The sequence below is a fragment of the Neomonachus schauinslandi genome, chromosome 4, assembly GCF_002201575.2.
Source record: "Neomonachus schauinslandi chromosome 4, ASM220157v2, whole genome shotgun sequence".
Lineage (NCBI taxonomy): Eukaryota > Metazoa > Chordata > Mammalia > Carnivora > Phocidae > Neomonachus > Neomonachus schauinslandi.
Window position 1 is genome coordinate 49,154,437 of NC_058406.1, and position 13,415 is coordinate 49,167,851.

At 39.4% G+C, this 13,415-nt stretch overlaps 1 protein-coding gene and 1 pseudogene across 1 annotated transcript in view; both read right to left on the bottom strand.

The window, feature by feature from the left end:
• Positions 1-3,988: 3,988 nt before the first annotated feature.
• On the bottom strand, positions 3,989-4,578 carry LOC110571785 (annotated as a pseudogene).
• Positions 4,579-6,093: 1,515 nt separating this feature from the next.
• The window catches only part of TM2D1 (TM2 domain containing 1), a 50,485-nt gene continuing 43,163 nt past the window's right edge, over positions 6,094-13,415 (bottom strand). The window contains exons 6-7 of the mRNA XM_021679943.2: positions 10,049-10,178; positions 6,094-7,863 (exon numbers count right to left, since the gene is read on the bottom strand). Coding sequence (XP_021535618.1) covers positions 10,068-10,178 — 111 coding nt within the window. The 3' untranslated portion in view covers positions 6,094-7,863; positions 10,049-10,067. The remainder of the gene's footprint in view (positions 7,864-10,048; positions 10,179-13,415) is intronic.

Below are 13,415 nucleotides of genomic sequence, written 5' to 3' on the forward strand. Positions count from 1 at the left end.
CAGGAGTCCATCAAAATCCTCAAGGACAACACAGGCAGCAACCTTTCCGACCTCAGCTGCAGCAACTTCCTCCTAGAAACATCGCCAAAGGCAAGGGAAGCAAGGGCAAAAAGGAACTATTGGGACCTCATCAAGATAAAAAGCTTTTGCACAGCAAAAGAAACAGTCAACAAAACCAAAAGACAACTGACAGAATGGGAGAAGATATTTGCAAATGACATATCAGATAAAGGGCCAGTATCCAAAATCTATAAAGAACTTATCAAACTCAACACCCAAAGAACAAAGAATCCAATCACGAAATGGGCAGAAGACATGAACAGACATATTTCTAAAGAAGACATCCAAATGGCCAACAGACACGTGAAAAAGTGCTCAACATCGCTCGGCATCAGGAAAATCCAAATCAAAATGTCAGTGAGATACCACTTCACACCAGTCAGAATGGCTAAAATTAACAAGTCAGGAAACGACAGATGTTGGCGGGGATGCAGAGAAAGGGGAACCCTCCTACACTGTTGGTGGGAATGCAAGCTGGTGCAGCCACTTTGGAAAACAGTATGGAGCTTCCTCAAAAAGTTGAAAATAGAGCTACCATATGACCCAGCAATCGCACCCTGATGTTTATAGCAGCAATGTCCACAATAGCCAAACTGGGAAAGAACCAAGATGTCCATCGACAGATGAATGGATAAAGAAGATGTGGTATATATATATACAATGGAATATTATGCAGCCATCAAAAGGAATGAGATCTTGCCATTTGCAATGACGTGGATGGAACTGGAGGGTGTTATGCTGAGCGAAATAAGTCAATCAGAGAAAGACATGTATCATATGACCTCACTGATATGAGGAATTCTTAATTTCAGGAAACAAACTGAGGGTTGCTGGAGTGGTGGGGGGTGGGAGGCATAGGGTGGCTGGGTGATAGACACTGGGGAGGGTGTGTGCTCTGGTGAGCATTGTGAATTGTGCAAGACTGTTGAATCACAGATCTGTACCTCTGAAACAAATAATACATTATATGTTAAGAAAAAAAAAAAAGAAGAAGAAGATAGCAGGAGGGGAAGAATGAAGGGGGGGAAATCGGAGGGGGAGACGAACCATGAGAGACGATGGACTCTGAAAAACAAACTGAGGGTTCTGGGGGGGAGGTGGGTGGGAGGATGGGTTAGCCTGGTGGTGGGTACTGAGGAGGGCACGTTCTGCATGGAGCACTGGGTGTTATGCACAAACAATGAATCATGGAACACTACATCAAAAACTAATGATGTAATGTATGGTGATTAACATAACAATAAAAAATTTTTTGAAAACCACACTACTTTCTTGAAAAAGAAGACATTTTTAACACTTATTACACAGAGTGGCTATATGTAACAATAGCAATAATAGAGGTAGGTTTACTGTAGGTAAACAATGTCCCAAGAACACATCTCACCTTCCTTCTGTAAAAGGAACTTCCGAGTCCTCCAGCGTTTCACTCAAGGTATAACCACACCATAGCCCAAGTATGAGGGAAGCCCTTGCAAATTCCAGATGGACACCCCCACCCCCGCAACAATGCCTAATGCATTCTATTCCTTTAAAGTATGTTCAATAAATAATGACTGTTATCTATGTCATTTTAATCTCTCAACCTCATCTAATTGATACTATGATCCCTACTTATATGAAGACAGAGGGGCTCATAACCGTTATGTGCTCAGTCACAAAACAAGTGACAAAGACAGAACACAGACTCAGGCCTGATTCCACAGTCTTGCTTTGATGATTTTCCCATCAAACTGTGCTGGTTGGATGTCAGACCTTTGATATCATGTGTTAGATATGCCTTTTTCTTTTAAATGTATTATCTAGTCCTTGAAATCAGAGTCACATCAGAGATTAGGGTAAGTGTATCTTGAGGAGGAAGGAGAGGGGACAAAGAAAACAAGATTTTCTTGGGTTCTTTGTTCTAATTTACCCATACTATCACTTACTGTGTCAAATACGTGCATGCAAATAATGCATGTTTATCGTGGGAAAGTTAGAAAATTCAGATAAGCCAAAGAAAAAAAAAAAGAAAAGAAAAATCCACCCTAACTAAATAAAAAACACCTGCAATCCCACCATGTACAGATTTCTCTGTCATCATCTGATCTCAGCAGGACTAAGCAGAGCATGACAGTATGGTCCTACCTAACATCTCTCTCCTTGTTACACAAACGTAATCAGACTTTTAGTCCAGAAAGTGCTGCAAATGTCAGGTAAAGTGGCAGCAGGAAAATCTTTGGGTTTTAGAAAATCATCCCTTCATCATAGTCTCATTTAGATATTCATAAAGCATGTTGGCATCTGCATGATGCAAAGTTGAGAAGTTGAAATAATTTTTTTTTTACCGGCAAACTATCGGTTAAGTAAAAAGGCTCGGTGTAGGCTGATAATTTCCATACTGAAAACATTAAACAACATATTAAGAAAAATCTCTTAATACAGTCATTAGCAGTGTCTCATAGAATTAGACAGTTGTAACTATCACACTGAAGGCAGAATAAGGCAGATATAGACCTGGGTTTCAATCCTGGCTTCAGCACTTATTTCATGACCTTGAGCAAATCATTCAAATTTTGTGGGACTCAATTTACTTATCTGGAAAGTGGGGATGATGGTATTAACTATTTAGAAAGACCCTATAGAAATGTTGTGAGAACTAAATCATTTAAAATATAAAATGAGCTTAACAGGGCGCCTGGGTGGCTCAGTCGGTTAAGCGTCTGCCTTTGGCTGACCCTCCCCCCTCTCATGCTCTCTCTCTCTCTCTCATTCTCTCTCTCTCTCTCAAATAAATAAATAAAAATCTTTAAAAATCTTTAAAAAAATCTGTTAAAAAAAATGAGCTTAGCATAACATCCTGCACACGGAGAGTGGTAAAAGGACCTTTTAACAAGTTAAAATCTTCTTGAAATTTAAAGACTTTAAGCCTTAATCTTTTTATCTTTCCTAAAAAATATCTATTTTCTAAGAAGGTAGATAACCTTCTGTCTCCATCAGACAATGACTAGCTTTAAGAGCATTGCTGCATTTACTAAGAATTAAGATAGTAGGCTCTATTTAAAAAGATAACAGGGGAGCACCTGACAGGCTCAGTTGGTAGAGCATCTGGCTCTTGATCTCAGGGTAGTGAGTTTGAGTCCACGTTGGATATAGAGATTACTTTAGAGAGAGAGAGAGAGAGCGGCACCTGGGTGGCTCAGTTGGTTAAGTGTCCGACTCTTGATTTCAGCTCAGGTCATGATCTCAGGGTTGTGGGATCGAGCCCCACATCGAACTCTACGCTCAGGGGATTCTCTCTCTCCTCCCCCTGCTCACGCACTCTCTCTTAAATAATAACACCTGTTTCTCTTTTAAATCTTTTTTTTGTTTGACAGAGAGAGAGACAGCGAGAGAGGGAACACAAGCAGGGGGAGTGGGAGAGGGAGAAGCAGGCTTCCCGCCGAGCAGGAAGCCCCATGCGGGACTCAATCCCAGGACCCTGGGATCATGACCCGAGCCAAAGACGCTTAACGACTGAGCCACGCAGGCGCTCCTCAAATAATAAACCTTAAAAATAAAAAAGAGAGAGAGAGAGGTAATAGGAATAAGTAACTATTACTTATTACTATTATGCTCATCAACTCAGCTACAGATGAATTAATCCAGGACTCATTTGGGTACTCAGTGCTGTTCAGAAATCTTTTATTCATTCCTAATTAGTAACTTTTCTCATTTTCTGAATTTACCTATCTTCCTTTCCCTCTCAGTAGGGGAGAATAAAGACCATTGAGATTGAGCTTCCTACTTTTTTTTTTAAACAATGTCAAAAAGTCAGTGTATTTAACCATACTTAGCTTGTAACAGAGCAAATGGATAAATGGAATAATAATTCATGTTACGCCCTATTATTATATGAACAGGCAACAGAAAAAGTTGGTAAAGGAAGGCAGAGGAACTCTATCTTTAAGAATTAGAACCAAGGGGCTCCATAATCATCTGGTATCCACTCAAATGTTGTACCTATGGTTAGAAATGTACATGATGGGAATTCCAGGGATCTTCCAGATCCTTCATTTAAGGTCCGGTCAACTGTGGCCACAATGTAACACTTGTGAGCTACTCTGTACTAAGCAGTCATCTGCATAAGTTCCTTTGTGTGTCGTTTGTAATCCTTCAAATCTTGGATCCCTGGCAATCTTTAGGGTTACACAATACTTCAGCCCCAATTTCTCAATTTCAACCATTATGCAGTCAGTTATTCAAGGGATACACTTGGCATACAGACAGTCCATCATTGACTATACTAAGTTGAGTTTGGCTTTAATGGAAAAGTTTGATAAAGTTGTTATCAACCAGGATGTGGCCAGATGGGCCCAGCCACATGTTATATTGGAAGAATAAGCAGGAAGGATGTTGGGAGACTTCTCTTTCCTTCGGTGCACTGGATCTTTCTTTTCTTTCTTTTTTAGGTGTTAATCTATTCCTCTCTTTAAGTCTCTCATCTCTGAGTCTAAGCATTCACTTCATGGTCATATACTTTGCCTTCTTTTGTTTCCCCATGTTCACACTGCACCTATTTCTTCTGGGATCACCTCCTACTTACTCCTTCTTAAAAAGCCTCTATCTTGAAGCTTTCTGGAGGGCATTAGATAATTCAACTATTCAGCATCTTGTGCCAAACTACTCGATTTGCTATCATTCCCCAATACTTCTCCATTACCCTGGTTAACTACGATTGTGTATAGGTATCAAGAACTTTAATATATGATTTTTTTTACTAAGAATGGCAATTCTAGAGAAAAAGAATCATATACGTGTGTTGTTGATTTATTGGAATAACAAATACCAAAGAATACACAAAGGAATTACATAAATAAATTAGGATACAGACACGGAATATTCTGCAGCCATTAAAAATAATGTAAAAGGATATTTATTGAAATAGAAAAATCTTTACAATATGAAGAAGCAGGCTACAAAACAGTATGGATAATGTATCATTTTTGTGAAGAAACTAATGCATGGAAAAACTACTAGGACAGACATAAAAATATGAACATCGTTATCTTTGAACTATGGAATTTTTTTTCTTTATACTCTTTTGGTGTTTTCCCAGAACTTCTGCGTTATACTTGTATTAATTTTGTAAATAGAAAAAAGCAAAATGGATGCTGACTTAATGAGAGAAAGGAAGAGGGAAGGTGCCAGAACCCTGGGGAATATCTACATTTAAGGTGTTTGAATGAGGAAGAGGAATTGACACCTTGGACTTGTACTTTTTAAGAACTAATTTTTCTTTTTGCCAGTTCTTGCTAATAGATCTATTTTAGCTTCCTAGCTGCCTATCAGTATTATATACTTAACCTAGCCTTAAGCATCTAGGTTAAAATAAGGGGAAAAGACACACATTTTTTTTTGTAAAACAAAACATACCCACAAACCAGTATTTCTTATAGTCCTCGGAATCCCATGAACAGATGCTGGCCGTACACATAGCACAATCTTTCAAGTCCTAAAGAGGTCTTTTATTTTAATACAGCGTAGGTAAGAAATCCTCCTGGGTGAAGAGGTACTTCTGGAAATTGTATTCATTCTTTCGGCCTAAAGTAGTATCATTTGAAAATATTTCTAGAGAAACACTGCTTCTGTAGCATTGAAAGAACCCATTCCATCCCATCCTAGAGGGTTTAGGAGTAACCCAAGGAATGACCAAGCTAATCCATCTCACAATTTTGGTCACTGCTCTAAAAGCAGAGTTATCATATAAAACATCTCATACAGAGGCGCCTGGGTGGCTCAGTCGTTAAGCCTCTGCCTTCGGCTCAGGTCATGGTCCCAGGGTCCTGGGATCGAGCCCCGTATCGGGCTCTCTGCTCTGTGGGAAGCCTGCTTCTCCCTCTCCTACTCCCCCTGCTTGTGTTCCCTCTCTCGCTGTGTCTCTCTCTCTCTGTCAAATAAATAAATAAAATCTTAAAAAAAAAAAAATCTCAGACAGAGGACTCAAAATATGATTCGTACTCACAGACACTACTAACAAATAGTCAAAATAAAATAGTGCTCCACGAAAGCAAAACGAAACAAAACAAAAACAAAAACTGCATTTACATGTATTAAATGCATTTACATAAAAAATAAATATAATAATATACAGGAAAACCATTTGTTAAAGAATGACATATATTAGGCAATAGAGAATTAGGCAAACCGGAAAATCTGAAGTGTTCTTGTCATGTAAATTTAGGAAATTATATAGAGAAAACAGAATCTACGGGTTTAAGAATGTATTGTGAAGAGACTTTCTCTCTAGATTTTCTCTACAACCCTTTCAGAGTACAACTTATATGAATAAATACTTTGAGAAGCACCTGCTTTGAAACAGACTTCCCACTGGCCATGTTAATAACTAACAATCACACAAGAATCAAGATTACTTTTCAAGATTTGATTGCAGGTACTTCTTATATAATTGAACTTACATGGCTGGAGAAACGTAAAGACTTCAAATCTGGGCTTAGGGGATCCTAAGGTTAAACTCCAAAGCACTGTTTGCAACCAAAAGGAGCTAGGAAGTACCAGAAAACGGGTATCTACCAGCTAGCTTAACTGCAGCCAGAAATACTATCACTGTGAAAAGTCGGTCCCCAGGGAACATTAGCTCCTGAAGGGCAGACATGTTTGTTTGTGTTTTGTTCAGGGCTGCACCCTAGCATCTAGAACAGGGCCTCCCACGCAGTAGACACTCAGGATTTTAACTAACGAATGAATCAGAGAGACCATTCTGGGCGTACATGAGGAGTCAATCCAAATTCATTTCATGTATCAATACCGCATAATCTCCCACCAACTGCAGAAGCTGTTACTGAATGACTAACATGTTAGGAAGCTAACTGTACTGTCACTGTATACTTCTGAGTAAAATGAGCGATAAAAAACGATGGTTTTTACTCTTGAGGAGCTGGGACCCAAGTGATTGTGAAATTGTTATGCCTGTTACTAAAGAAAGCATGACAGTATTATGAGGACATATAACATTCCCGGTATTTCCATCTTCTTACCACCCTCCCAAATGCGGTGAGGAAGCCAGTGCTAAGGTACAGGGTCCCTCAGACACTGGTGCCTCACCCAAGTCACTTGTATCAGCATCTGCCTGGCAGCGCTAACAGAGGGAAGACATTCATCATCTGTTTGGTGTTCCCACCTTGTCCATGCAGCTTCAAATATAACTGCGCTGAGCTAGATGAGTCAGCAGCTGGTCTTCCGAAAGCTAGTGCATCACTCCCAAAGCAAGAAGGAACAAGTTCACACTTCAGAGGGCTGCATCAGTGCCAGAAGTATCCATGTTGCCTCAAGGTTTCAGACTCCCCAGTGATCTTTCACTCGATGGATACCAAGGCAGAGGCTGCAGAAAAACACAACTGTGGCCCCAGGCAATATAGGAAATGGTGTTTGTTCACACTGTGGATTAAGTGCTTTAGAAGACCGCTACATTCAACATATAAGGTTTTCTTAATAGTAAAGCACTAAAAAAAATGTGAATAAGTCATTCTTTTATTTTTCAGAAGTGAAAATGACAAGTCGCAACTTGCCTTTGGAAAAGGCATTAAAGAATATTGGGGTAATAAGCTATCTATCTCATGGAGACAGTAGCCTAAGACTCAATTATCACACAGCTCTCAAAGAAAGTCCAATTAAATAAATCTCAGAATAATATGCTTTTAAGTAAAACAAAACAAAAAATATCAACAAAAAGTTATAAAGAATCCATAAAGTGGTATATGAAGAAAAAGGAAAATCTGGAAATCCACATACTGAGAGTGCTCTATTGAAATCAAGGAAGCCCAAATCCTAAAACAGAAAAAACAAATATGTTAAAACACAGTACTTTAAGAGTCAAATGACGTTACTGTAGATGCACATTTTTTTTTTTTTTTTTAAAAGATTTTATTTATTTATTTGAGAGAGAGAATGAGAGAGAGCACATGAGAGGGGGGAGGGGCAGAGGGAGAAGCAGACTCCCCGCCAAGCAGGGAGCCCGATGCGGGACTCGATCCCGGGACTCCAGGATCATGACCTGAGCCGAAGGCAGTCGCTTAACCAACTGAGCCACCCAGGCGCCCTGTAGATGCACATTTTAACGCTTCATTTACTCAGGACATTTTTTTCTTTCTCTTGGAGCACTTCTATATATACTGTAGGAGATCATGTGAATGACAGTGCAGAGATCTGCCTTCTCAATGAGGCCCTTGAGTTTTAAATATCAAATCTGAGTCTGGAATCCCAATTAAAAGTTTATATAATAGACTACAGAGAATGAAACTGCTTTCTAAACTGCATTTGCTTAACTCTTCCACATTATGGCTTAAAAACAATCTGTAAACTTTTGAAAGAGACACAACAATTTACAGTATGAAAACAGGGCTATGTGAAACTATACATGCTTTCTCATAAAGTAGGACTGACAATTTCCAAAATGAAGATGCTTACTGCAAAATGACAAGAGTTGGTGGGGGATGGGGTGGGGTGGGTAGTGCAGAACCACCAGTGGAAGGCACCAAAATCCTGGATTCTACATTCAGCTTTGTACTGATTAGTTGTATCTTAGTCTCGACTTACTCAGGTCTCAATTTATTCCCTGGTAAGAAGAGGAAGATGGATCTCTAAGCTTCATTTAAATCCAAAGATTCTTATAGTTTATAAGAAAAGATTTGAAAAACTTTTTGGCCAATCAGTTGAATAAATTCCTCAGATCCTGACAGGGTCTGTCACTGTTCAACTCTCATGAAAATAACTATAAAGTAGATCCCATATTTTGTTGTGAGAAAAGAAAAAAAAATCTACCTTTGTGGCAAAATTATACTTCATACACTACAACATAGAAAATAAATGTCTGTTCCTTTCCTGGCCTCTAGAAGCACTCTCTGAGACAGAATCAACTAAAAACCCTAGGATTATGACTATGGCCACAACGTCTAGCCTGCTTTGGGGTGCCTGGATGGCTCAGTCGGCTGGGGGTCTGGCTCTTGGTTTTGGCTCAGGTCATGATCTCATGGGTTGTGGGATTAAGCCCCATGGCAGGCTCCACGCTCGGTGGGGAGTCTGCTTGAGGAATCTGTCCCTCTGCCCCCCAACCCGCTCACATGGGTGCTCTCTCTCTCAAATATGTAAGTCTTAAAAAAAAAAAAAAAAAAAGTCTAGCTTGTCTTTCTCTCTGCCTTCTCTCTGAGAGCTGCTAGATGGTTCAAAGTGAACTATCACCTAACAAGTACCCTGCACCCTACATGTTATATGGGACTTCTCCATTGCTGAGGAGATTGTGCTAGGGAATCATTTTCCTGATAGTCTATCAAAATCCTGAGAAAAATCTAGCATTATTGGAAGATTATTTATTAGAATAGACTAATGTATGGCCCTGGAAATAAAAACCTTATAGTAGCAGAGTCCTAGAGAACCAGAGAGTTGAACCAGGAAGATTGATGATATCTCTGACTTATCCAAGTGTACTACCTATTTAAAGCTGTAGCCAGTTAATAATTCTCATGGGCAGGGCCAAACTTTAGGTTAGAGTAAGTACTTATAGTAGTTCAGGGTTAAGACTCAATCAACCTTCAGGTTTAGGGAAGAAGAAAAGGAAGAGGTTTAAGGATCATATTGACCCCAGGAAAGCAGGAGAGCAGCAAAGACATGCTGTACTGAACTCTCTACAACACATACTTTCCTCATAACCATCATGTAATACTATGAAATATCTTTTTGCTTTGATGTTATCTTTTTGTTGTGAACTCTGTCTTCTAACCATAATCTCTGCAAAGAAAGAGAGACTGAATCAGGAACTGCACGAGCAATGAGGGTACATAAAAATGCTTTACAAAAGACTAGAGATGGTTCAGGTAAATGGAGACCTGTGTTTCTAGATAAGCAAAATGAGAGGTTTATAACATTAGATGATCTTAAATTTCCTGTGGCTCTCACATTTTCATAATTTTATACAGATAATATACCATAATAAAGATTATACATGCATATGACTTACTGTTTCTTTTTAAAAATATTTATGGATATAACTGTGTTTTTCTAAATGTCTCATTAGTAATACTCAGTCTTGTAAGTCTGGTTCCATAATAATCTATAATGTAACTACTTCCATCTGAAGGTCCAACGATCTAGAAGAGAAAATTTTCAAAATTACCATTTTACAAAAGACATTTTCACAATACTTTGTGTTTACTTTGCTCGGTTGCTACTAAATTTTTTCAGCAGCACCAAAATACAACTTAACTGAACTCAAGCAAAAAAAGTAACTTAGTGGCCCTGGTAGCTGAAAAGGATATTGGGGACGATCACAGGATCCAAAGAGCTGCAGGAACCAAGGCCTCAAGGACTGAAATTCCATGAACAGACACCCCCCTCCCCCCACCCTTGGTCTGACCTGTGGGCCTTTTAGCTCTTCTGCCTTCATTCTGCAGAGAGGCACTCCCACTTGCTTGCCAACAGCTCCAGATTTACATATTCAAAGCTCAGCAGCTCCCGGTAGAAAGTATAATTTTCTTCCTCAGTGTTTGTATACAAATTCCAGGGAAGGACTGATTTTGGGTTTTATGCCTACTGCTGGACAAATTATGATAGCCAAGGGAATAGAATTAATGTGATTGGCTAGGCCAGTCCCTGTGGGAGTGGGAGGTAGTGTGAGGGACAATCCTTCCAGAACCACGCGGAATGGAAGAGATAGAAAAAAAAACAACACATGCTCATTACAGTCATCTTGTCCACTTAATCACATTTCTGACAATCCAGTTAACATGATTTCTACAAATTATTCTTTAAGATAGCAATCTTCATGGGGCGCCTGAGTGGCTCAGTTGGTCAAGCGTCTGCCTTCGGCTCAGGTCATGATCCCAGGGTCCTGGGATCGAGCCCCACATCAGGCTCCCTGCTCCACGGGAGGCCTTCTTCTCCCTCTCCCACTCCCTCTGCTTGTGTTCTCTCTCTCGCTGTCTCTGTCAAATAAATAAAATCTTAAAAAAAAAAAAAAAATAGCAATCTTCAAACTGTAGCCTTAGGGGCAAACAAAGATTTACCAAGATGTATGTGAGTCCAGATGATTTAAAGGAAATCAATTTTGAGACCCTTAATTCCCATAAATACTCTTTGTAAAAGTGATCCACCTGATACCAAGCCATGGTGGGGGCAGAGTTCCCTTCCCACTTCCCTCTCCCTGTGGTCCTTTCTCCAGGAGAAACTTGATGACAATAAACCACACGTGCCATCAAAGCAGGTATTATGATGGAACAGTGCCTCTGATGAGCCAAAGAGATAAGTCAAAATACTGGACTTCAGGAAATCTCCTTTAAATCATTTTTTAAAAAGATTTTATTTATTTATTTGAGAGCGAGAGAAAGCACAAGCAGGGGGCGTGGCAGAGGAAGAGGGAGAAGCAGGCTCCCCGCTGAACAGGGAGCCCAACTCCACTCAGGGCTCGATCCCAGGACCCTGAAATCATGACCTGAGCCAGAGGCAGCTGCTTAACCAACTGAACCACCCAGGCGCCTCAGGAAATCTCCTTTAATCAAGAGTCCAAAAATATGCTCACTCTGCCTCATCTTTTTCAAAAGTTGCATTCCCAGTAACATTTTACTTTTTTTGCTTAAAAGTAATTTGCTAAATCATTTTTATAATATGTAATATGCTTATGCTGTTTTGATCAACTGTGTATCAACAATTATAATGACAACAATCCAGTAATTACAGAAAATTTTATAATCTTTTTTTTTTTTTTTTTTTTTTTTTAAAGATTTTATTTATTTATTTGAGACAGAGAATGAGAGACAGAGAGCATGAGAGGGAGGAGGGTCAGAGGGAGAAGCAGACTCTCTGCCGAGCAGGGAGCCCGATGTGGGACTCGATCCCGGGACTCCAGGATCATGACCTGAGCCGAAGGCAGTCGCTTAACCAACTGAGCCACCCAGGCGCCCGAAAATTTTATAATCTTTTAATGAATCATGAAAATCATGATAATGAAAATGATCAGCAGAAGATTTTTCAAGCATAAAAAACAGAGAAAGTCAATTATCATATGGTTTCACTGATCTGTGGAACATAAGAAATAGCATGGAGGACATTAGGAGAAAGAAGGGAAAAATGAACGGGGGTGGAAATCGGAGGGGGAGACGAACCATGAGAGACTACGAACTCTGAGAAACAAACTGAGGGTTTTAGAAGGGAGGGGGTTAGGGGGATAGGTGAGCACAGTGATGGGTATTAAGGAGGGCTCTTATTGCATGGAGCACTGGGTGTTATACGAAAACAATGAATCATGGAACACTACACCAAAAACTAATGATGTACTGTATGGTGACTAATATAACATAATAAAATAAATAAAATTTTAAAAAATATTACATTAGGATAAAATTCTGTGGGAGAATGGAACTAGAAATACAAATTCAAGGAGAAAAAGAAACTGTAAAAATCACAAATGGTTAGTGAAGGGTTCATTCATGTCTTTTTAAATGAATGATATTTAAAATTCTATGGTATTTATATTCTGTTGGATACATTTTTAAATTGATATAAGTTTTATTTAAATATGTCAATATTTGCAAACCAGAAATTATATCCTTTGCAACTATTTAAACTTATGATGGAAAACTTAAATGTCAACTTAAAAATGTGTGGAGGGTAGGGATTTTTTAAAAAATTCTTTCAGGGGTTATACAAACAGAGTTTGAAGAATACTGTTGTAGTGCATGCTTCGTTTTAAAAATAAGTTTGGTTTTTAAAACTATTTGACAAATACTGGATTCCTACAACACTCCAGGCACTGTGCTAGGCATTATACACATAACAGTGAATGAGATACAATCTCTGCCCACGAAGAGCTTATACTAGTGAACTATAAATATTAATATTCAAATAACACAAAGCACTTTTGTGCTAAATACCATGCTGGGTACTGTTACGCACTCTGCTTATTTTCCAAAGATTAAATTAATTTGGTTTGATATTTATGAATGTTATTTAAGAATGTAATAAAACCGGGGCGCCTGGGTGGCTCAGTCGTTAAGCGTCTGCCTTCGGCTCAGGTCATGATCCCAGGATCCTGGGATCGAGCCCCGCATCGGGCTCCCTGCTCTGCGGGAAGCCTGCTGCTCCCTCTCCCACTCCCCCTGCTTGTGTTCCCTCTCTCGCTGTGTCTCTCTCTGTCAAATAAATAAATAAAATCTTTAAAAAAAAAAAAAAAGAATGTAATAAAACCTCAGGGCACCTGGGTGGCTCAGTGGGTTAAACGTCTTACTCTTGATTGCGGCTCTGGTCCTGATCTTAGGGTCTTCGGATCAATCCCTGGGTCAGGCTCTGCACTCAGCTGGAGTCGCTTGAAATTCTCTCCCTCTCTCTCTTTC